At 34.8% G+C, this 26714-nt stretch overlaps 1 protein-coding gene across 1 annotated transcript; it reads left to right on the top strand.

The window, feature by feature from the left end:
• The first annotated feature begins 2225 nt into the window (after positions 1 to 2225).
• LOC128992786 (pickpocket protein 28-like) lies at positions 2226 to 6317 on the top strand. Its single transcript, XM_054416526.1, has 3 exons — positions 2226 to 3843; positions 5654 to 5820; positions 6234 to 6317. Exons 1-3 carry the CDS (start codon positions 2226 to 2228, stop codon positions 6315 to 6317), a joined length of 1869 nt encoding a protein of 622 aa, XP_054272501.1.
• The last annotated feature ends 20397 nt before the right edge of the window (positions 6318 to 26714 follow it).

Genomic DNA, 26714 nt, shown 5'->3' with positions numbered 1-26714 from the left:
CAAACATCCGTGATAATTTCTCGCGATCAAACGCAGATATAACTGTGATGGTAAACTACGACCGCAATGATGATGACCGGTGATAATTTCACAATTGTGGTGACATTCGTATTCATCTCCAGCGAATATTTTAACACCCGTAACTATTTTTCGCGATCGACGAAAAACTAATTATCATCTTGCACTTGCGGCTTAGTGTGTGATGATTTATCGATATTGCGCCAATATTCGTGGCCATTTCTACAGTAGTTTCTGGCAATGGCGTTTTTCGATTACGCAAAACGTGTAAACTCTGTGTTTTCGGGTGGATTTTACGGCAAATATTTGACCATTTTTATTTCCCGGTTTCTTACTAAATTCAATTACACTCATGGACTTTTTCCTGATAGTTAAAATTCACGTGCTATTCCCGGTTTCTAGGTTGGCAGAATTAGGTGACCCTGAATTATCACTTCAAGTAGCCTAGGCTAATTAAGATTTATTTTTTATCAACCGTATCTAAAATGTATACTGTTCAATTATGAAGTTTTTATCTGGTATTATTAATATAAACCTGCACATTATTCGCCTTATGTATACAAGTATAATTGTATCTGTATATTTCTTGGCCTAGTCTTGTATTTTATTTGTATTTCGTACTAAACAAAATCTGGACAGACTCGAACTCAATTCTGTGTATTCTAGTCATCACAAAGGATCTCCTATGCTGAAAAGCATGTTTTCATGGTATTCCCAGCTCATTTCTAAATACATTACCTCCACCGCAGCCCGCAGCAAACCTGCACACTAAGTGAATTTCAATTTGTTTGATTGGATTCTTACTAAAATTGTCCGTCTTGTTATACAAAGTGTGGTGTTAATAAGTGGTTTTGCTAGAAAAAAAAACAAAAAACGGGGACAAGACATATTTATTCCCCATTTAAATAACATTAGATTTAACAAATACCTAGGGTTTACTGCTACGGCGAGGTTAAAAAGTGTTTTTTTTTTCAAAATATTAATAATAGTATAGGATGAAATCAATAAATTCACCAAATATTATCAACATATTTATTACAATTGTGTTTTATTTATACTTCAGGACATGTATCCTGTTGTGCTATTATTTGCATTAGATTATGTTTCTTCTTGTGCAATTTTGACGATGCCTACCTACACCTTGGTATATTTATAAACTTAAAACTTCAAATCTAATGATAAAATATGTTGTTTATCGAGTTCTTTAACGCCAGTAATTCACTATAACGGGTTAAGAGCATTCATATAATACATTTAGTAAGAAACATTTTACATTCCATTGCAATCTTAATCCTTTAGAACATATTATTTAATTATTTCTAACTTCATCGGTAGTTAAATGAATTTTTCTATTGATACTTGATTTAAAATAAGTACAAAGTTAGTATGGCCTCTTTTAAGTAGCGACATGAAAAGTATTTAACTAAGTTATGAGCAAAGTAAAGTGTTGTGTTTCAAAATCGTCACTGTGATGAGTGAGGGATATTCACACTCCCGTTTCTCCCTGCACGTTGCCAAACCAACCTCCCCTTCCTGAGGAATCCGCCGTGGCAGTTTTAGTGTTTCTAGCATTCTCAAAAACACCCTTATAATCCTCACTAATTGGCGTGGCAGTTTCGGTATGGATTATGATCATAAAACGTAGTGGCAGTTACGGTACAGCCCTCTAAATGCAACTTTTGAGAATTTTCCCGGGGTTTTGGTACCAAGACTGACAATCGTGCCAAATTTTAACTCCCTAGCACTTCTAGTAGTGGTCTATAATTTGTATCCCCCAGTGAGTCAGTTACACAAGCGGCTGTATATAATTTAGATAACACCTACAATGCAAATGAGAATAAAATGTTGACGTGCCTGAACCTTCCGATTATATCAATCGTTGTTAATTTTTTATCCCCATCCTATGTTCAGTGGCGAGTTACACATGATAAAGAGATGATTATTTCATAACTGACAAAACATCACGCAACAATGAATACAGTTTGTCACGTAGACGTTTTGTGTCAAGCCGGCAACAGATCTCCAGTACAAACTTTTCATGCAGACTACACTTAAGTGTTCATAGATGTTGACTTCGTGTTGTTTATGTTGTTGGCCAGTTTAAGGCTGTGTGATACGAGAATTATTCTGGGCTCTGACAACGCCAGTGAAGATCATTACTTTACCGATTTTCTGCAATAATAGTTCTGCAATTTGGTATCGATAATATGCCAGATTCAAATACACTCGAAGACAGGGTAGTCTCTCTCGAGGTAAGCTTCAAAGACATGCAAAAACTTATTAGAAGAAAACAATTGGCTGGTTTTGAAGATAAAAATATACACGTAACTCTGCATGGTGCAGATTTCGCCATTACAGGATTGTACAACAGAAAGAATTTAAAAGAAGTGGAAGATGATTTTGGACGTAAAAAAACTTATACTCCGAAGGTAGAAAAGCCTTTGCCTAATCTCATAACTTTCTACATCAGAAGATTTAAGGAAAACCTGACATACAATGTTCTATGGGCCTTTGTACACGTGCTTGCAGCTATTGCCAGTGGTTATTATATCAAGACTGCTCTAGATAGTTGGCAATCATCCCCAGTAGTACAAGCAACGTCTAACAGCCAGGTTCACATTGACAATTTGCCATTTCCTGCACTCACTTTCTGCTGGCCTTTCCAATTTCATAGTGACTATGATTTTCGTGGAGATATTGAAAACTGTCTTGACTGTGAAAACCATGTTTGTACTCTCAACAGTGACACATGCAAATACAAGGAAATGAGAAGACTCGTGTTGGCTCACCAAATGTGTCTAAAATATGGTGATCAAAATTCCCTACCGCCAAATATTTGGAGCCAAGAGCACGTTCAAGATAATTTTGGTGAAGAAGAGTTTAACGAATATTTATCGGAACTTGTACCTTCGTGTGATTCTCAGTCTCTGATCGCTCGATTGGGAATAAAATCGGCGCCCGATCTTATACAGTCCAGATGTGATAGCGATGTGTTTCAGCAGTTTTATTCGCCTCAGAGAAGAATATGCATTACTTATAACAGTTTGCGACACAAAGACATCCTTCAAGATGACGTAGTTACAACTATACCGATGGCTAATACGGTTCCAAACAAAGGCCAGCTTTGGACACTCGATAACATGATGGAATTCAAAGGAAGTTTAAACTCTACTCCCATATACGGTCTACCCAGTTACGAAATGTCACCTAATATACAATTAAATAACTCTGAGAACATGTGTGAATTCACGGTCAACGAATTAATTTCCATTGTGATGCACAATCCAAACGAAATACCCTTGAATGCTAATTATGGTAGTGACATACTTGTGCATAATAAGATTAATGTAATTATCTTGATAACTCCTAGGATAACCTTAGCGAGGGACTTGGAGCAGTACACGCCCCAACAGAGAGGCTGCTATTTCGTCCACGAGAAGAAACTTACGATGTTCAAATTTTATACGAAATTTAACTGCGATGTTGAATGTTATATCAACTCCACCATCAGTTCGTGCGGATGTGTCCCCATGTTATACCCGAGGCCAAACAATTCTGTGAAGGTTTGTATTGGAAAATGTGAACCGAGTGTGCAAAACTGTGATTGTTTGCCGGACTGCAATTCTCTCAAGTACGAATTAGTGACAAAGGATTTACCGATGAATGAAGAGGTAATAGGAAATATCACTTATTTTGGTGGCGCACAACTATGGTTTACGGAAAACTATTACTACACAAATGTCCGCTACAGCATCACAAGTGCCAAAGAGTTCCTGGCCTACTCACTCGGCGTGCTGGGAGCGTTCCTGGGGTTCAGTGTTACTTGTGTGTGGCAATTTGTATACTTGGGTGTATCAAGACTGTTTAAATGCAAGAGCCCAAAATAAAAATACAATAAATAACACACCAAAATATTAGTTTTTAAATTTTACCTGATGAGGATTTCACATTAAGGGAATTTTAAAGGCCACATGGGCAGAGCCCCAAGGGAATAAACCTAATTTATTTGTTGATAGCAAATCTTCAGACCAAGACACTTCTACCAAGTTTCTATGCCGAACACTTCTCTTAATTTAGTAGAGCCAGATTAAAACCTATTTCTAATTTAGTGATAGAACTGTTTGATTTATTGTGATATGTGTATCCAGGTTGAGGCACGTCAATAACCAAACGCATATACACACTACCACACATATACTATTTTACCACAGTGTTTCTACTTAACGTGAGTTTTAAAGAAAATATGTGCAGCGCATCCACGACCGAAGACAAACTTCATTCTCTTGAGGTGAGTGTTAGGAACATCCAAGAACTTATCAGAAGAAAACAGTTGGCAGGTTTTGAAAATAAAATTATTCTAAAAGAAAACTTATTTCCTAAACGCATACCTTTCTATATTAGAAGATTTAAGCAGAACCTGACATACAACGTTCTGTGGGCCTTTGTACACGTGCTTGCAGCTATTGCCAGTGGTTATTATATCAAGACTGCTCTAGATAGTTGGCAATCATCCCCAGTAGTACAAGCTACGTCTAACAGCCAGGTTCACATCGACAGTTTACCATTTCCTGCGGTTTCAATATGTAGGCCTTTCCAATTCAATCGTGATTATGATTTTCGTGGAAAATTTGAAAACTGTCTTGACTGTGAAAACCGTGATTGTACTCTCAAAAGTGACACCTGCAACTACACAGAACTAAGAAGACTCGTCTTATCTTACCAAATGTGTCAAAGATATGGTCATCGCAATCGCCTGCCCCCAAATATTTGGAATCAAAGTCACGTTGAAGATGATTTTGACGAAGAGGAGTTTAAAGAATACATCTCGAAAATCGTACCTCCGTGTGCATCTGAGTCTCTGGTAACTCGAATGAAGATACAATCAGCGTCTAATCTATACCTATCCAGATGTGATAGCGATGTGTTTCAGCAGTTTTATTCGTCTCAGAGAAGAATATGCATTACTTTCAACAGTTTGCGACACAAAGACATCTTCCAAGATGACGTAGTTACCACTATACCCATGGCTAATACGGTTCCAAACGAAGGCCATCTTTGGACACTCGACAACATGATGGAATTCAAAGGAAGTTTAAACTCTACTCCTATATACGGTCTACCTAGTTACGCGTTGGTACCAAATATAAAATTAAACGATTCTGACAACATTTGTGAATACACTGTCAACGAAATGTTTTCCGTTATAATTCACAGTCCACACGAAATACCCGTGAATAACTATTTTGGTAGTGAAATACATGTGTATAAGAACATTAATGCTGACATCTTGATAACTCCAAAGATAACGTTAGCGAGGGACTTGGAGCAGTACACACCCCAACAGAGAGGCTGCTATTTCGTCCACGAGAAGAAACTTACGATGTTCAAATTTTACACAAAGTATAACTGCGATATTGAATGTTATATCAACTCCACCATCAGTTCGTGCGGATGTGTCCCCATGTTATACCCGAGGCCCAACGATTCTGTGAAGGTTTGTATTGCAAGATGTGATCCGAGGGTGCAAAACTGTGGATGTTTACCGGACTGCAATTCTCTCAAGTACGAATTTGTGACACAGGAATACCGATAAGTGAAAATGTGGTAGGAAATATCACCATATTTGCTTCCGCAGATATATTTTTCAACGAGAACTATTTCTACACAAATGTCCGCTACAGCATCACAAGTGCCAAAGAGTTCCTGGCCTACACGCTCGGCGTGCTGGGAGCGTTCCTGGGGTTCAGTGTTACTTGTGTGTGGAAACTCACATACTTGGGTGTCGCAAGACTGTTTCAACATGTGGGCGTCCCTAATAAAAATACAATAACTCCTAAACCAAATTAATAATTAATGGCAACAGGTTGGTGAATGGGCTATTTTAAGAACATTTGAGATATAGATTTGGATTGTACCCTATAGCAAAAAGTCAAAAAAGTAAACAAATGAACGGAGTGAAGGCTACCTATGTATACATCACTACAATCATCAAAACCATTTCAAATTCACGTTCGATTCTATTTCCTAATATTCTTCATGTATTGGCATTTGATTGTATGTGAAATTAAATTTCTAAAATGAGTTATTTATTTACCTCTTGTGTTTTTGGTTGTTCACTTAGCTCATAACATGGACTGATTATATTTACAAGGTATCAAGCATAACACTTCCTGCGCATGAGGCTTCAGCACCTTTACGTAGTTTGCCTTGCGCAGGGGTCAGTGATCGCAGCATTGCTGTTCAATACGTACTCTGCCAAACTTCCAAACACTAACTCTATGTGTCACATGACACTCTAGCATCACAGCAAAAACGAAATAATGCAGCAGAGGTGACACTTACTAAGTACCTCAAACCAACAGGGAATATTTTATAACTAGAAATTGAAATCAAACATTTGAATAAACTAGTTTTTCAAGTTTCCTGAAGCTCAGATATAAAACTTAAAATGTATATGTTGTACAGCTATCACCTATAAAACTACCAACAAATAATAAAGCCAAAGTAAGAATCAAAAAATATATCATGATAAGATATCAATGAGAAGCCAAAGCACAAGGGCGTATTATGGATTTTCTATGGGCATTGTCAGTAATTGACCTTAAGTAGGAAGTTTAAACTTCCTTTGAATTCCATCATGTTATCGAGTGTCCAAAGATGGCCTTCGTTTGGAACCGTATTAGCCATGGGTATAGTGGTAACTACGTCATCTTGGAAGATGTCTTTGTGTCGCAAACTGTTGAAAGTAATGCATATTCTTCTCTGAGACGAATAAAACTGCTGAAACACATCGCTATCACATCTGGATAGGTATAGATTAGACGCTGATTGTATCTTCATTCGAGTTACCAGAGACTCAGATGCACACGGAGGTACGATTTTCGAGATGTATTCTTTAAACTCCTCTTCGTCAAAATCATCTTCAACGTGACTTTGATTCCAAATATTTGGGGGCAGGCGATTGCGATGACCATATCTTTGACACATTTGGTAAGATAAGACGAGTCTTCTTAGTTCTGTGTAGTTGCAGGTGTCACTTTTGAGAGTACAATCACGGTTTTCACAGTCAAGACAGTTTTCAAATTTTCCACGAAAATCATAATCACGATTGAATTGGAAAGGCCTACATATTGAAACCGCAGGAAATGGTAAACTGTCGATGTGAACCTGGCTGTTAGACGTAGCTTGTACTACTGGGGATGATTGCCAACTATCTAGAGCAGTCTTGATATAATAACCACTGGCAATAGCTGCAAGCACGTGTACCAAGGCCCACAGAACGTTGTATGTCAGGTTCTGCTTAAATCTTCTAATATAGAAAGGTATGCGTTTAGGAAATAAGTTTTCTTTTAGAATAATTTTATTTTCAAAACCTGCCAACTGTTTTCTTCTGATAAGTTCTTGGATGTTCCTAACACTCACCTCAAGAGAATGAAGTTTGTCTTCGGTCGTGGATGCGCTGCACATATTTTCTTTAAAACTCACGTTAAGTAGAAACACTGTGGTAAAATAGTATATGTGTGGTAGTGTGTATATGCGTTTGGTTATTGAAACTGAAAGTGATCTTTGCAGAATAAGTTATAAAACATTCGAACTATATTTTATGTAACTGTCAAAGCGATTGTGAATGTATTGAAGTAATATTTGGGGATTTTTTGTTAAATATCGGAACACTACACAAGCAAGATTGCATGATTTTTCGCCGGCTGTTATATTGATAACGCTTAAATTTGTTAACTATTATCCTAAATATGTTATAGAGAACTGACTGTAATAATTTTGTTTCGCTTTCGATGTTTGCTCTGATGCTATCATCTCCACATTAGTTTAGATACTGGCGTTATCCGTTACATAAAATATTAACGTAACATGCTTGAATGTCGTGACAATCGTCGTTTATTTTTCGAATGACAATGTGGTAATCTCACTTTTACAAACATGACCACCTTTTGCAACTAAAGTAATTAAATGTCCCTGCGGTTATTAAATTACATATTTTATGATTGTATGAAATTTCAGACTATAGCTTTAGATTTAAATGTAATCAAAGTTATTTCTCAAATGTTCTTAAAATGGCAAATTCACCAACCTGGTGCCATTTAAAATTAATAATTTGGTTTAGAAGTTATTGTATTTTTATTAGGGGTCCCTAAATTTCCAAACAGTCTTGCGACACCCAAGTATACAAATTTCCACACACAAGTAACACTGAACCCCAGAAACGCTCCCAGCACGCCGAGCGTGTAGGCCAGGAACTCTTTAGCACTTGTAATGCTGTAGCGGACATTTGTGTAGGAATAGTTTTCCTTGAATCCTATATCAGCGGCACCCAATATCGTAACATTTCCTAACACCTCTTCACTCATCGGTATATCCTTTGTCAAAAATTCGTACTTGAGTGAATTGCAGTCAGGTAAACAACCACATTTTTGCACAGTCGGTTCACAGTTTGCAATACAAACTTTCACAGTATTGTTCGGCCTCGGGTACAACATGGGGACACATCCGCACGAACTGATGGTGGAGTTGATATAACATTCAACATCGCATTTATACTTTGTGTAAAATTTGAACATCGCAAGTTTCTTCTCGTGGACGAAATAGCAGCCTCTCTGTTGGGGTGTGTACTGCTCCAAGTCCCTCGCTAACGTTATCCTAGGAGTTATCACGATATCAACATTAATGTTCTTATGCACCCGTATTTCACTACCAAAATCAATATTCAAGGGTATTTCGTTTGGACTGTGAATTATAACGGAAAATATTTCATTGACCGTGTATTCACAAATGTTCTCAGAGTCGTTTAATTTTATATTTGGTACCAACGCGTAACTGGGTAGACCGTATATGGGAGTAGAGTTTAAACTTCCTTTGAATTCCATCATGTTATCGAGTGTCCAAAGCTGGCCTTTGTTTGGAACCGTATTAGCCATCGGAATAGTTGTAACTACGTCGTCTTGGAAGATGTCTTTGTGTCGTAAACTGTTGAAAGTAATGCATATTTTTTTCTGAGGCGAATAAAACTGCTGAAACACATCGCCATCACATCTGGATAGGTAAAGATTAGACGCTGACGGTATCCTCATTCGAGTTATCAGAGTCTCAGATTCACATGGAGGTAACATTTTTGAAATGTAATCGTTAAACTCTTCTTCGTCAAAATCATTTTCAACGTGACTGTGATCCCAAAAATTTGGGGGCATCGGATTGCGATGACCAAATTTTTGACACGTATGGTAAGCCAAGACGAGTCTTCTCATATCCGTGTAGTTGCAGGTATCATTTCTTAGAGTACAAACACGGTTTTCACAGTCAAGACAGTTTTTGAGATTTCTATGAAAATCATAGGCACGATTAAATCGGAAAGGCCAACAGACTGTTACAGCAGGAAATGGTAAACTGTCGATGTGAACCTGGCTGTTAGACGTAGCTTGTACTACTGGGGAAGATTGCCAACTATCTAGAGCAGTCTTGATATAATAACCACTGGCAATAGCTGCAAGCACGTGTACCAAGGCCCATAGAACGTTGTATGTCAGGTTCTGCTTAAATCTCCTGATATAGAAAGGTATACGTTTTGGAAATACATTTTCTTTAGTTTGCGTTTTCGAAAATAATCCCGTAGTAGACATTTTGTCACGTTCAAAAACAACATCTTCCACATCTTTTAGTTTGATATTTCTGTCGTAAAATCTTTCAATGACAAAATCTGCACCATGCAGTGTTAAGTGTATATTTTTATTTTCAAAACCTGCCAACTGTTTTCTTCTGATAAGTTCTTGCATGTTCCTAACACTCACCTCCAGAGAGTGAAGTCTGTCTTCGGTCGTGTTTGGGCTGCACATATTTTCGTTAAAACTCACGTTAAGCAAAAACACTGCGGTTAAGTTGTATGTGTATGGTTATTAAAACTGAGGGTGATGTGTTCAGAAAGAGTTATAAAACATTCGAACTATATATCTATGTAATTTCGTAACGAAACTTTACTTGTAACCGTCAAAGTGATTTTGATTGTATTGAAGTAATATTTGTTGAGTTTGTGGTTAAATAACGGAATATTAAACTTTTAACAAGATTGCGTGATTCGAACGGTGATAACGGTGCGTTGTCAGCGGTGAAATTAATAACGTTTAAATTTGTTGACTCTTTCTCTAAATATGTTACAGAGAATTACCAGAGTTTATATTTCGCTTTTGATAGAAGTGTTTGCTTTTGATGCTATCATATTCTCCGCATTTGTTTGGATGCTGACGTTTTCCTGTTACATAAAATATTAACGTGGTAATGGAAAGTCATAACAAACGCTGTTTAATTTTCGAATGACAATATGCTTATCTCACGTTCACTATCATGATCTGCGTTTGCAGCTTAAGTAAATAAATGTCCGTATCTTTTATGATTGAAACTTCACACGATAACTTTGCAAAAATATTGTTTGAAATAAATTAATACAGCGACGGAGTTATAGAATGATAATTAACTGTAAAAACACTTTTGAAGTAAACTGTTTTAGTGAATTTCCCTTTAGGGAAGTAGTTATTATTGTCGGTAGGTGGCAAGGTAAGACCTAGACCCGGGACCGATGTACTGTTTTATTTTGATGTCCGTAGAGGCCAAAACATTATTCGTTCAAACTTTTATACATGTATACAAAAATTTGAAGGAATACAGGTTTTTGGCCTCTGGAGACACGAAAAAGTAAAACGGGCTTAGGTCTTACTTTGCCACCTACCTAAGGTAAATAGCTTCCGTGGGTGCTATTCTCGCCTATAGGAAAATTCGCCAAAAGTAGAAAGGTTGTAAAAATAACAAAACATTAACTCAAAGAAGAACCCCACTCTAGCCTAACAAAAAATTACAAAACTACCAAAAACTTCCTAATATTTTATACGCTTGGTAAATAATAATTATTTGCCTATCCATATTTTACAGTGAAATGTAGTTAACCTTTTTAGTCTTCCCACAGAATCAGCATTCCAATACAATTTAAATTTCCAGATTGTAATCAAACTCCCTGGAACAATTTGATACTCTTATTCATTAGATCGAGACAATAAAAAACGTCACATAAAATGAGTTTATAATGCCTGGATTTTGATCTATCAGTATGTTTGTGTTTTTACTAGTGTAGCTTTGGTACTAATAGCTTTAGAACCCTTTAAATGATTGACATAACATAAGGAACACATATACAAAATATTTCCAGGATGTTAGTATATTTAGGTTAGTAGTATTTTGGTCAAATACATTTACATGTTTACACATATGTGCATTACATTGTTTGAATACATGTAATATTGTATACATTTTATTTGATTTTCACTTCATTCCAATGAACGTGTGCAATAGAAGTGTAAAAGCAAGGCGGTGTGAGATTAAAATTCCACCTACATTATTGGACTTCTCTCTCACTTTCGCGTTTCTTTTATGTCCCCTTGCTATATTAATCAGGGTTGTATAGTCGTGCTTTCAAATCATGTGTAAAGTAAAATCCCTAAATGTTTTACTTGAAATCAGTTATACACATTGATTACCTAATTTCCTACTCCGTAAATTGTAACGGATATGAATAGAAGTTCAATCGTCATACAAAATTGTTGATTTATAAAGTTGTGTGGGTAAACAATTGAAATGGATACCATAAGATTTTACAGTTATAAATGTCTACTTAGTTGAATTTTTCGTAAGCTGTTTCTGTCAGTGATTCTACATTACTGGACTGGTCACTAATGCTCTAAAAAATGTTAATTGAAAAACTGTATAATAACAAAGGCTGATTCAATTTGTTATAGGAATGTTTTAATTAAGTTATAAAAAAATATAGATAAAATCCATTGGTGATAATCGGGATTTGAACCCAGGACCTCGGGCCCCGTGTTCTACCACAAGACCAGCCCCATCGACGCCAGAGTAGGTGTTCTTTTTATTATAGATACGGTGAAACTAAGCTTTATTAAAATTATAATTTAATATGAGTTTTTAATAAGCTATTACAGTACTGTAGTTCGGTTTTGAGTATTGTACACGAATGGTCAGTCATAAGTAAGTACTTTATGAAGTCGAGTGGCACAACTTTGAATGTTTGGCGGTTTGCCATTCATTGCATGAATTTACAAGGGAATACCTATGACTGTGTCGGCATCAAACACAGCATACCTCGTGCTGTATAGGTAGTGCGAAAAGAAAACTATTACTACACAAATGTCCGCTACAGCATTACAAGTGCCAAAGAGTTCCTGGCCTACACGCTCGGCGTGCTGGGAGCGTTCCTGGGATTCAGTGTTACTTGTGTGTGGAAATTATTGTATACATACTTGTGTGTATCCCAGAATGTGTGATTATGTCACAAACCTATGTAAAAACCCATAACTCAGGTTAAGTATGCTATTGATCTAAGCAGAAAAGGGTAGTCAGTTAACTGCTTTATTAAGTGCTACACTGTATGGATAATTAAGTCATTGCTTCACAATATAAACAATGAGAAATGTAGCAAAGAAACATATTGACAACCTTTGTCAATATTTTACTACTTTACAGTTAATACGTCTTATCTGGAGAGTTTCTAAGCAGACAAAGGGAAACTCTTATGTCTTATTATACATTTAATGGTCTAAAAGATTGGTTTACCACACTCCTAATTGTGTGTGTTACCATCCCGATACGGAGGTCAGTGGCAGATTAACTATTGTTTAATCATGGCTATACACATTTTAAAGTATAAATCATTATGTTTAGGAAATTGTTTTCCAAACCTACAACGTAAATCTACATACAATCAACTATATGACAGATTTGTCACCATGTAGCCTCTATAATGTATTAGAGTAATGGCAGACAATAATTAGGACCAGCATCATGGCTTCATGCAGATGATTGGTTATGTAATTAATTACTAATTATCTAAAACATATGTACTGGCTGTATACAATGCAAGGAACAACGACAAGTTCTTTTTGTGAAATCCCTGAAAAAGTAAGTTTAATGGTAGCTCTCTAGTCTTCTTTAGCAATGTCTATTGAAATACCCCCGCCACAGCAAACCTGCAGACTAAGCGAATTTCCATATGTCTGATTGGATTTACACTAAAATGTCTACTTAAAAATTTAACATTTATTTCCTATTTAAATAGAATTATTTTAACAGGTACTTAGGTTTGCTGCATCAGGGAGGGTAAAACCTTTTTTTGTAAAATGTTAATAGTTAGTAAGAAATAAAAACATTTTCCAAATTTGATCAAAATATGTTCATAAACAAGCAAACTACAACAGTTTACTCATTCTCCATAAGAATAACATGGGAATTTAAAATTTACATTTTTTTGGAATCTTCTCCGTAACCATTAGGCGCATAGTAACACTTCAATATACTAAATTATTTGTTTTTTTAAGCTCTACAAAATGGTTTGAAAAGATTTTGCAAAATTTTATTTTTTTTGTCAAAAATGGGAAAAACCTATTTTTACCCCATAAAACCCCCCGTAAACCCCCGTTCCCATAGTCCGATCATGCTGGTTCGCGAACTTGTTCGAGTTTATCCCGCCTTACACCTTCAAACCAAATTTTATCAAAATCGGACAAAAATTACTCAAGTTATCGTGCGGACGGACACACACATATATATATATATATATATATATATATATATCTATATATAGATATATAAAAATTTGAACGAATGGTGTTTTTGGCCTCTGGGGACATCAAAATGAAAAAGTAAATCGGTCCCGGGCCTAGGTCTTACCATGAGACCTACGGTAATAGCTACTTCCTTATAGGAAAATTCGCTAAAATTAAACAAAGTGTTAAATTTGTATGTAAATTCAAAGTGATTGCAGCATCCCTATCACCTTTAATTATGGCAGATTTAACTATGGTAGATTATATGAATTTGAACAGTGCGAGTAGACTTTTCATACAACTGTGAAATATGAAGAAGGTCTTTGTGTAGATTATTTTGGTTACGTTTAAGATGCATTAATGTCAACGAAAGGTTTTTTATTTTTATTTTAGGATTAATTCGATGATTTTTTTGTTTACTTTTGAATTATAAAATAGATGTATTGCTATGACTAGATCGTTTGGTTTGTTTAATAGTTTTAAAGTTTGTAAAATAACTAAAACATTCCTTTACCATTCATATTTTTTTTAAATTTCTTAATCTGAATGAAAGCATTCTAAAATTTGTCTTCAGCTAAACCGCCTGCATTATAAATTCATAAGATGTATTTTAATCTATGCTAATACCTATTTAGGATACCGGTGACATTTTAGAGTTTAATTTTCCATTCTTTCCTAAAAGCATATGGTATACAACAGACAAAGTGAAGTGGTAAAGTGAATGTGCCATACAATTAAGCTGGAAGTGCTGTCACTAGTTTTATAGTCTTTCCTAAGCACCGCTTAAAAAAAAATGTCCTTTATCTTCTAGTACATCTCTCCTCAACACTTTATTTCTTTTAGATTTTGCAGTTTTTTTTGCGAATTCCCAGGGGAGTAGGGTTATTAACATAGGTTTCATGGTAAGACCTAGACCCAGGACCGCTTTACTTTTTAGTTTTGATGTCCCAAAAAGCCAAAAACACCTATAAATATTAATTCAGTTCAAATTGTATATATATAATCGTATAATAATAATAATATTGGTTATATAGATAAATGTGTTCACTTGTAGTTTTATTTTTAATTTTTCTTAAATGAGATCATTACATCGTTCGTCAATGATGACATTTTCATGTGTTTACCAAATTCCAAACGTAAAAAATATTACGTTTTGAATATATACAATATGTTAATTTTGTTAGCATGAGAATAAAATTATGTTTAGTTGCTGTTAGTTTTTCTAATACTTATATTTTTTTCAAATATAGGATTTGAGTTTTGTGTGTGTACTATATTTAAAATATTGTCTGGATGTTTTTTTCGTGGTGTATATACATGCAAATTTGCTTTATTTCTATTTGGTTCTTTGTTAATAATTTCGAGTACTGTAAAGTTGTCGTTGTTATCTTTATAAGCGTAGTCTGTGTAAGTTATTTGAAGATAAAACAAAACCGAGATAAGATCAACCCTGTTTAATATAATACCAATTTCCAAAAACTCATCACATAAACAAAAACAAACAAATAAGTCAGCTGATAAATATTATAATTAAATATGGTCTTTAAAGACAGTACAGTATGTAGCGAGTATATATGTTCTGCAAATGTGGATTTTGTGTTATAGGCCTACTATTGTTTGATTACATGGAAAACATTTTTCTTCTATGCTTGTTGTGTTAGTGTTTAGTTGTCATGATTTATCCATTAAATGAACATTTTTAGTTTCTTGATCCATAAGATAGTTTGTAGTTTATTTTGTTTAATGTTTCCTATATGTTTTGTTGAACGTAATATTGAAAGGTAGACACTCTAATTCTATTTTTACTTTTTCAGAATTTTGGATTATCTTTTAGTTTTCTTGTTAATAGTTTTCCTGCTATAACCATTTATATTCTCTGATTATTTTATAGTTTCTTTTACTTCAAGTATTCATTGAAACGTTCATTAGTCTATTATTCTCTTTATGCATCTCACCATTGATTTTTTTAATACGCCATCTATAAAGTTGACACCAAATCCTTGGCACGATGCGCCTTGAAAACAGTGGATAATGAATAAAGCCATTCGCACTATCCCGTCGTCTCCTATCTGCCCCATACAACACCACACCACCACACCACACCACACCATAGTACCCGAGAATTTCTCTCTAGAGAAATGGTCTTTACCATTTTATTGGCCGAGTCAAACTGTTCAGCGCCGGCTATTTTATTGCCAAGATGTTAAGAATTTGCTTGGAGCTTGGACAATAAGATTGTTTTTTAGTAGGGGGTTTCAAATATTAAAAAATTATTTATATTGTTTTCTTTTGTTATAGCCAGTTCTAAGAAGTTTGTTCTTGAATTGTTTACTTATATAGTGAATTTAATTGATTTGGGTTTTGTATTCCAGTAGTCTAATAGTTAGTTTTGATTATGGTTGCTTGGTAAGCGAATGATAATCCACACATGTCCGTGAACACAATAACTCGGCTAGTCCGATTTTGATTAAATTTGGCAAGAACGTGTAGTATGAAAAAAATTTAATTAATTTGCAAACTAGCAAAATCGGGTCATGTGAGTGTATGGGGTTTTTAAATTTTTCAAAATTTGTTTTTATGTATAACCTCATTAACGTTAAAAAATTATAAATTATAAAAGTATAAAAAATTAACGTAGGCCTAATAAACAATTACAAGTACTGCATAATAATCTGACTCCTTGAATAGTGGTAATTCTACCTGGATGATGGTAATGTTGATCTTGCGCAATGTAAAACGCAATATCGTCGGGGTAACTCCATCCATCAGAACTCATATCTTGTTGATACAGTATTGCTTTCGCAGTCAATACCTCATGTACAGCCTATATTGCTACTGTCAGAGCTTTCATGTTTTATAAATCCAGAGGTTTACTAACAGATACGTATTGGTAGCATCATTGAATATTGACAGAACTTGACATTCCTCCCATCTGAACGTTTGTAGCCAGATTCAGAATTAAAATTGACGTAGCTGAATTGGGCAATCAGCAAAGTGCACTGATGTAAATACTGATTAACTTACAGAATTCAATAAATCAGTATTATTTATTGATTATTTATAGAATGCTCTATCTGTTCAACCAAATCAAACAGGACGACCTATCATATGTCACATCAGCTGTTTCAACAATATAAATGTTAAACAGTAGCAATTTGTGGTCTATTTACTAAAAATTGTGTTATATACGGTAGGTACTTAATCTACTGTAGAAAGCGTCAATACTAACTTTGTATTGTACTGTTTACGTCAAAAAGGAATTACATTTTTTTTAAAGCTGAGTCAAAGAGTTCAGTTTTGGAAATACAAAAATTAATTTTTGTTCGTCTAAGATGAAAGGTCACTGATGCTAAATAGATAATACTCCCACCACAGCAAACCTGTAGACTATCCATCTGGTGTGTCCGTTAGCAGAGTTATCTTGCATAGTGAAAAGGGGAATCATCCAATTTTGGTTGAAATTTGGCACAGACGTTAAAGCCCCCCATACACTATCGAACATGCCACCCGACATGACAACCTGACCTGACGACGGACCCATCATCCAACCTGACTTATGTCGGGTGTTTCCCACACACTATCGAGCATGTTACCCAACAAGTCAGGTGAAATATTAGTTCTGAGATGGATTTTGAGACGACTGTTTTAGCTGTTTCAGGGTGATTTTTAGCGATGGTTTTAGGGATTTTTAGAGCATATGGAACTAGGCTCTTAAATTTTCAATTTTATTTTTAACGAACTTTAAATCAAATTCTGGATACAGTTCCTTGCACTTTTCCATCAGGATATCGTGCCCCTATGTGTATGTTTGTTGCAATAGAGTTTACTTTTGACAGCCCACAACGCCTTCTAGTCTCTGTAGAGTTAAATAAATTCTGACCAGAACTGTTTATTATTATTAAATGACATTATGGATAAATGGGACGGTTATCACATCACGCACAACTCGCTCAATACAAGTTTACTGGAAACTGTGGCTCCAATGTCAGGCGGACGGCTCGAGTCGGGTGGTGCTATCGGACCGAGCATCCGACCTGACATATCCGTCGAGCATGTCGGGTCGGAACCCACACACTGTCCAATATGTTCGACAAGACGTCGGATCCCGACATGTCCGTCCGACATGTTGGATAGTGTATGGGGGGCTTTAGGCCTAAACCTAGTGTAAATATTGTCTCTAGAATCTTTCCTATTCTGTACTCTCGGGCTAGGCCTGTTCCCCCCAATACTGTATCCAGGGTTCCTACCAAATTCTGCTCCCCTGGTACGTAGTAGTCCGAGTGAAGACCGGAGTGACGGGGTAACTTTGCACCACTCAAACTTTCTCGTTCAAACAACAGTTTAGAGGCACCTACGGATCAACGGATATGTATTTAAATCAATTATGGATTCATGGTTTTATACAAAAACATGACTACTACTACTGAAATAGTTTGTTTTTAGCGAGTTTCCCATTACCCGTACATGGTAAGACCTCCCCGGGACATTTACTTATTCCTTTTGAGGTCCCCAGAAGCCAAAACAACGAGCGGGTAAATTCATATTTATCATATATATTTTATCAGTGTCCGTTAACAAAAAAACTCCAGTAAAAACCACCCGAATTCGACGAAATATGGTATAAACTAACTTACGTTTATTCGAATGAGTTCGTGAACCAGCTTTGATAGGGCCTACAAACATTTCTTATATTTTTAAAAAAAGAACCACAAACCCATCGCATAGTACATTAATCTCAGTTTTAATTGAAAGCATAATCAATAATTGACCTAAAGGCAAACGGTAAACAAGTCCAAAACCTTTATTAAATTGTCTCCAAGCCTAATCTTGAAGAACAATTTAAATCAAAGTTCTTGTAATTGTCCGCATCATCCAGCTATTCTCACTACAAAGGTGGATTCTTAATGATTCCAACTTTTGTAATTACTACTGCTGTTTAACTTCTTAACTTTTAATTGCTTTCAGTTCTATTTCAAGACTTTTTTCTAGAATTTGACTTTTCTCAGACCAAAATAATTACCATCAAGCCGAATTAGGTGTAAATATAAAAATAATAGTGTCAAATACAGTATGTTTAAGAGTTAAGGTTCTTAAATAAAATTCAAGGTAACTTAAAGAATTGTGTTAACGAGACTGGAACCGAGTTACTTTTATTGTTTTGATATCCCCTTAGAGGCCAAAAAGGTACGTACCATTATTATTACAAATGGTTGTACATGTGTTTGCATCATAATTAATTATACAGGGTCTTCAAAGGTCTGAGAACATGTATCCGTTATTGCGAAACGTTACAGATTCGTATAATACAAAAAATCTACCTTATGGAGCGAATTATTTTTTCCATTATACTGGAGATAGTTCATAAGGAGTCGGAATCTATTCTATACTCTTATATTAGCAATCGTTTGTTTGTATGTATTCTTGCACAACGATCTCGAAAACGACTTCGACGATTTTCTTCAAATGTTGTAAATAAATTATATCTGGAATAAAAACGTGTTTACTACAGTCAAAACTGCCAACGAAAAACTATTTTAGTAAAAAAAATGAAATTGTAAGTCAACATTTTTAACATTGGCCTTATGTGTTGCCAAGTAACCATAATGGTTGAACAAAATAACAAGGAAAAAGTAAACAAAAGACTTGTAACGTGTTTATAACAAGCCATCCACAGTATACTAGTAAATTACAAAATACAGTACAAAGGGAAAAAACATTAGTTGCTACTATTGAGCGAAGATTACACTGAAGATAACTCGATACAGGGTTACAATGTAAATATAAACTACTTAGCCATAGATCGGTCCCCAGGTACTGATATCTTTTTATATGAGAGGATGTGTTTAATGGCACACTTAAAGTACTTTGAGGAGACACAGTGCCTCAAATCTAAGCTAAAACTGTTCATACAGTCAACACAGCGGCGATTTTAAAATTACGTTTAGAATCACGATTTTGAGCTTTTGAATTGAGTTTAGTTGTCATTATTTATCAAAAAATCGGGAGCGTCATTCAACTTGTTTAACCAATGCAGATAATGGAATAAGCTTAACACATTAGAATTACAAAAATCCATTTTCTTCATCTAAGATGAAACGTTGTTGCTGATAGATAATACTCCCACCGCAGCAAACCTGCAAACTATACATTTTACCTCATTGGATTTTCACTCTGCATTTCGTTAAATTGTCATATTTATTTCATAATTAAATAAAAATTAATTTATTGGGTACTTAGTGATTTTATGTGTATTTTACTGGGGTCTTGGGTCTAGGTTATACCATGAAACCTACGCCCTACGGCAACAGCTTATATGGGAAATTCGAAAGAAATACTTTATATGATCTCTCTGTAGTTTCAAACATAGTTTGTTTATACGTTCAAACAAACAATCAATTTGGTTAATTTTAAACACATGTGATTACACATCTGTCTTTTTTTTACAAACTGTGTAAGTAATGTTTACAACTTTTGTACAGAACTAATTCATTCTGAGGTTCTAATTTTCACTTTAGCAGAGAGAGTGAGAGTGAGAGTGAAGAAGTAGAAAGAAGACGGACGCGAGGTCGTATCTGCACATTGGGAATCAGGAGCGCAGAATGAGGTAAGAGTAGGAAAACTCATTGGTACTACAGTAAATACTCCCGGTGCAGCAAGCCTGCAGACTAAGCGAATTTCCAATTGCCTAGGTTGGATTTTCTTTCAAACATTCCCTTGTCGGATCTATTCCTTACTCAAAGAACCTTTTGCTTGAGCAAATGCAAAATGTTACTGGAGCAATTTCAAAACGAATTTACAAAACTTTTCAATAATTCGATGAGTTTATTAGACTAAACTCAAAGAACTAATTGGAATAAGTTACTCACACTGATCATAAAAGTGGATTATCAAGATTTCTTGTAAATAAATAATTATTCTGAAGCTTCCCTTGTTTTTTTTATGTTTTCTACATTCTCTCCCTACATGGCCCGACTTAAATAGCCACATTAAGTAATCCATTTGTATATTTTTCATTGAAAATGTAGCCTACATGATGCTATCATTGTCGCCAGTCTGTTTACAAAAAAAAGTTATGAAATGTTGTCTTGTGTATTTTTAGCCCAAGTAGATGGTGTAGTTTTCGAAAATGTATCGTTCATAAAACGTGCAAAAATCATCTTTTCAATCCTCTATCTTAAATTGGAGATTGAAAGTAGCCACATATTCCATAAATAACAAATAATATTTTTTAGACTATGTTAACTTTAATTACATTTTTAAGTAATGTATTATCATATATTAAATATAGGTACAGTAGTTTAGTCTATACTGTAGTATTATGTGCTATAAAGTTAGAAGGTTGTAAATGTTCACAGCACGAGTACTTCCAAACGTTACTGTAGAGCGTAAAGAACGAGGTGTGGCTACTTAACTTACATTGCAAGTAGTCAGCTGTTGTACAATTCACGTACTATAAGCGTGAAGTGCCTTTTCAAGTATCAAGTTATGAGCACGCGTTGCCAGCACACGTCTTGGCAACCATCCATCTACGCGGGGACTCGTATAGTATACAACAATACGTCATGGTATTGCTGTGTGCGTGACGTCATTGTTCATTGTCAGCTGATCAGCTGCGGCTACTGTTTGAATAAGAAATACACCTGCCTTTGTGTAAGGTAAATTGTTTCGACATTAAACTGGGGATTAAATAAATATCTAGAAAGCCTAAAGCCTTCAAGGCCTAAACAGTAAACACAGACACAGTTTTTGGTAAAGAATAGTTATTTGTGCAACTAGTGAGAAAAGTGAGCAATTGACTCACTCGAGAGAAATCCTTAGGTACTCACGAGCCGTAGGCGAGTGAGGAATGGTTTCTCGAGTGAGGCAATTGTACTTTGAACTCGAGTTGCACATTATACTTTTCCTACAGTTACCATAAAACAAATAAATTGGTGAAGAAACATAACCTATTTTTACTCAGAAGTGAACTTTTAATATAACATTTAATGTGAAGTGACAAATACAACAGTACAACAGCTGACCTGCTGATTTACAGCCAGTGCTGCCAACGTATTTCACGCGCATACTACGTTGCCTGCATGTTACGCGCTCACTATTTCGTGCCTTCACGTTGCAAATCTGGAGTGAGACAATGTTAACATTGTCTCACTGATGAGCGAATTGGCCACTTTGCTTTCTCAAATCAGTGAGAGAACATGAACATTGTTAGGTAACTGTAGGAAAAGAAATTATTGAAACACAAAATAATAAAATTTGTATAAGTTAGACAACAAAAAATTCCACATTACGTTAGAAATGTACAAAATATAAATAATTACATTTTTTAGCAGAGTAAGGCAGAAAAATAATGTCAACGTAAATATTCCATCAGCACATCCTTTCAGGATTAAGTTTAAAGTTTGCTAAGGTCTGTAGAGTGAAATAAATCGAAAGGAATTATTAAAAAAATGATTTTACCGCAAGCAGTTACTGCCCCAGTATTGCCTACTGAACCAAACACAATAAAGACTGAACTTAAGTCTTTTATTGAGCGTCTTTTTTAGAATGAATTGTTATATGGAAAAAATAGTAATACTAAGAATTAGTTAAAACAATCATATCACCGTTGTAGTTAAATTCGTGCTATAAATTCTGGATAAAGTCTTTATTTAAAGATACGTTTGAGGACCAAACATTCCTTAGTTTTAATTTCAATGAAGATCAATTAGGCTTATTTTGCAGCTCAATTTAATAATTAGGGAGATGAATTAATTTAAGTATGTGGCCAAATTAACATAAACACAACCTAACAATTTACAATTTAAAGGGCTATTATGTTCTCCACCTTTACACAAATAGAGAAAATATGGTTTTCGTAACAGTTTTTGAGTCTAACTGTTGGTTAATATCAGTTTTGGGTCCCCCTTAACCCAAAAAGTGTTTTTGAAATTATATCTGTGGGTGTGTGTCTGTGGATGTGTATAGAGCTATAGGCTACACCAGTGGTCCGACTTTTATGAAATTCTGTAAGCTATCTCCAGGCGTTTGTTTGACTTTTTGAAATTTTGATTCGTAAGGGTGATTTTTCATCAAAACTACAAAAACTAAAATAATGGAAAAATTTATAAAACTGCTCCATCGATTTTGATACAAAATTAGTATGTTATGGTCCTTTTAACTTTTAACAAAATTGAAAAATCCCAATTCTGTGAAATCATGGTTCAAAGTTATTGCATTTTTTTGTAATTTTACTCATAAAATATCATAGTTACCCCCACCGCTTATCCATTAATGAGTTGTTGTCGACCTAATGGGAGAGAGTATGTAGGTGCCAGCTTCATGATGTAGTATATTTTTGTTTTAAACAAAAATTAAATAAAGATGTTGCTTTATAAATTGTCTCATCCAATACTAATAACTGTTAGTTAACTAATAACTCTAAGTTTATAACTTATCCACCAGCACATACCATTGCAGTGATGTCATAGAACTAAGTAAGAGTCGGAGAAGAAGTAGTTTTCTTTTTTGTCCTGGGACGGTAGGCACGAGCCCGGGATTGTTAATTACTTTAGGCTAGATCTAGGGGTTGCGGCATTATCACTTAGATCCATTGGTGATTTGGTGGATTTGAACCCAGGACCTCTGGCACCAAAGTCCTGCGGTCTATCCACTAGAAGAAGTAGTAAGAGTAAACAATATTTAATGTAAATAATCAAAAGCAGGAAGACATAAAACAATGTATATTTCTTCCCACACTCAACAACGAAAATATACCATAAATAGGTTGGTAAATGAATTGAAGTAGTAGCCTGAAAGTGTAGTATGTATTCTAAAATACTAAACTGAAAATTACTCATTGACTCAAAATATAGTTTTTTAAGAGATAAGAATTTATTTCAATCGCAACAATGTTCCCAGAATCCCACAAGTTAATGTGTGTCGAGCCTAAGGCAAGCAGCCCTTTGGGATTTGGTTGGGAAGGTTTAACGGTCGGAATCGTAAAACGTAACTCAATTCCTCTCAGGATTACTGCGACGTTTCAAAGTTTAGACTATAGAAAAAAACGTGTACAAGATGTGCAAATAAAGAAATAATAATGAGTAAAGTTAATAGGTTATCAGTGACCACTATTTTTATATTATGTCACTACGTTTTTGTTTTGTAATGTATGTATTGAAATCAAAATATTCAAAATGTGTTAGATTTAAGTTAACTGTCGAGTTAAGTTCATTTTAAAGAAAGCGAATCAAAATAAAACATTGGCGTGTGCAAATTTAAGAGTTTTCTAAGACTATTAAAAAAACTTTTTCGCTTCAATACTGTGAAATAACCTATTTTTTGTTACATGTTTATCACCTGCGAAAACGTATCATTACATTCTTTACCGCGGAAAAAGAATGTTCACTATGCGAACGTAATGTTTTCTATCTTTTTAGGATTTTGCCGACGTAAACAAACAAAGATTCTGTTAATGTTTTGTTAACTGTTTCAATCCTTAACAACAAAAACTGTACAACCAAAGTAAATATTAACTAATTAATTAATTTAAATTGAAGGCATCGCCAAAAAAATGCTATGAGTTTTGTAATTTTCCTAACAATAATAAAAAAATATTCAATGTCTGTTTTAGTTAAGAATCTAGTCTGTTTGTAGTAGCGAAAAATAACGTTCAAAACACGAGTGAAAGTTATAAGTCTACAAATATTATCGACCATTTATCTCGCATTAATCACATCAAAAACACACACTTCAAACATATGACTCACTTTCTACTCTTGTTATAAAATATAATATCTATTTTCGAAAAGGAAAACCTTTGTTACTAGGGACACTGTTGATGAAACAGCTGTTTTTTTAGACGAGGAGTACAGTATTTGAAAATAATATACTATTCTTTATCTCAACAGGAAAAATTTTTGGAAACAAATAAAGAACTTTCCCCCACATTTTTTGAAAAATGTTGGGAGAGAAGAGAAGTACAGGAGATAAGTAGGTAATTTACTCTGAAGCTGGGTTAAGGAAAGGCTATAAAACTAGTGACAACACTTTCAGCTTGATTGTATGGCACATTTACCCTATTTACTGTCTGTTACATATAACATGAGCTTGGTGAAGACAAAAAAATAAAATTTAACTGAAATCCTGATGAATGTTCGATTTAGCAGAATTAGTGCTAGTTGTGATACAGCATTGAATTGGATTTAAATTACATTGTAGCCAATGTAAACAGTATTTTTTTTCAAATTTAATATTATTTTCAAACCAGCAAGTATTTAACATACGTTTAGCTCAACTTAGCATCCTAAATTGTGGGGTTGACTACCGTTAGTTCTAGTTTAAGCAACAGATGCATCTATAATGGCATTAGTTAGTAATTACACACTCACTGACCAATCATGTACATGACATTGGCATCGTGTTAACCTGATTGGCTATCATAACGTTGATTAGTCTAAACAATTGATAACGAAATAGAACCTTTTTCGTTAAACCTTACGTACCGATTTCTTGAGTAGTTTGTCAGTTAGTGTGACTTCTATATTAATAGGCAAGCATGTTTCTTTAAAACCTTTTTTCTCAGCTCGTGTGCATCGTAGGGAAAATTTGCTCATAATGTTAGAAAAACATTTTCTGTAGGGGTGCAGAATTCCTTGATAAATTAAAATAGGCTAAAAAATAAACACAAAAAACTAATTTAAAAATTAAAAAAATTACATGGGCCTTATGGGTTGCTAAGCTTTTGACGAAATATAAACAGAATATCAAAGCAAATGGAAGATATTCCAATCACATGTTTTATTTACAGCGTGTGGTGAAAATAGAGAAGTCTGTACATTAGATTTTTTGGTCGAGTTTTCAACCACTGGACGACTTCTAGTATTATTATACCGTCATCGTAGCTCGCTACAGTATGGCTACTACTGAGGTGTCTCTAAATTGCATTAGACAAAAAATCTAATCTTTGATGAGAAGTGGAAGAGAATCCCCTGTATTTTACTTCTGCACCACTAAAACTGAGTAATAAAATATCATGGTAGGTTTGAAAACCTTTAAAAAATATTATTGTCTAGTGTAATTTTCCTCATATTATTAACTATATGGGACGTATAAAAGAGACGATTTCTATTCAATTTTTTGAGGTATTTTCATTTCAGTTACCACTATAGTGTGTATGATGGAACCTATCTTCTGCACCACCGTGTACCTTGGACTGGCAAGACCTTTTAATCATTGCTCAGTCTTTAGAGAGACCATGTTACAGAATATAATACCGTACACAAAAAGAATGAAATACAGACTGTCAACCGTGCTGAGGTTACCATTGTTACCGTAGGGAGCACGCTGGTAGCGCCGTGTAGTTAAGTAGTGCGTAAAAGCCGTAACTATATGGCGCTCCCAGCGGTGTGTGCCAGAACCACAGCACAACTGACAGTCTCTATTTAATTCTTTGTGTCTATGATACTACAGTACACGATTCACCATTTCTTTTACAAATACCATCCTTAAAACACATTTTAAATATTGTCAAGTTTTACAATTGAACAATTGTTCAATTGTTACGTCAGTGTTGGTAAATAATGTAGAACAATATCTCAAGACGTTTGTTCTGCAACAAAAGGCTACACTATGTCTTTAAGTGGCCCTGGAAACAACATTTGAAGGCCCGACATAAGTAATATGACTCGTAATTTTACAGAAAAGATGTAGCAGTTTGAAAAAAACACACAAAAACACAGTTGATTGTAAAGTAAGAAATGAATAGATAAAGGCAACAATGGACAATTAATGGATGAATGGTGTTGGTTTCATAAAGGTAGATAGAAATATTGGTGTTTTGGTAAATAATTCCAAATAACGCCAAATAATATGGTAAATACTTGGTGTTTGGTATTGGCTTAGCCGTTGGCATGTATAAATAAATAAATAAAATAAAATAATTACTTACCCTCTTACTCCTTTGGCTATGACACCATAGGTGGTATTTTGCCTTACAAATTTCGGTAAATAGTTAAACTCATATCCATCTTGTTGTTTGGAGAAATTGGCAAGCCATAGCACGCTAGACTTATGGACTTATCACTTTGACTAATGAAAATGCAG

This window comes from Macrosteles quadrilineatus, unplaced genomic scaffold, assembly GCF_028750875.1.
Source record: "Macrosteles quadrilineatus isolate MER2022 unplaced genomic scaffold, UCM_ALF_1.0 Scaffold_4__1_contigs__length_99947679, whole genome shotgun sequence".
Classification (NCBI taxonomy): Eukaryota; Metazoa; Arthropoda; class Insecta; order Hemiptera; family Cicadellidae; genus Macrosteles; species Macrosteles quadrilineatus.
The sequence above is the reverse complement of the archived record's forward strand: the minus strand, read 5'-3'. Positions and strand labels throughout refer to the sequence as shown.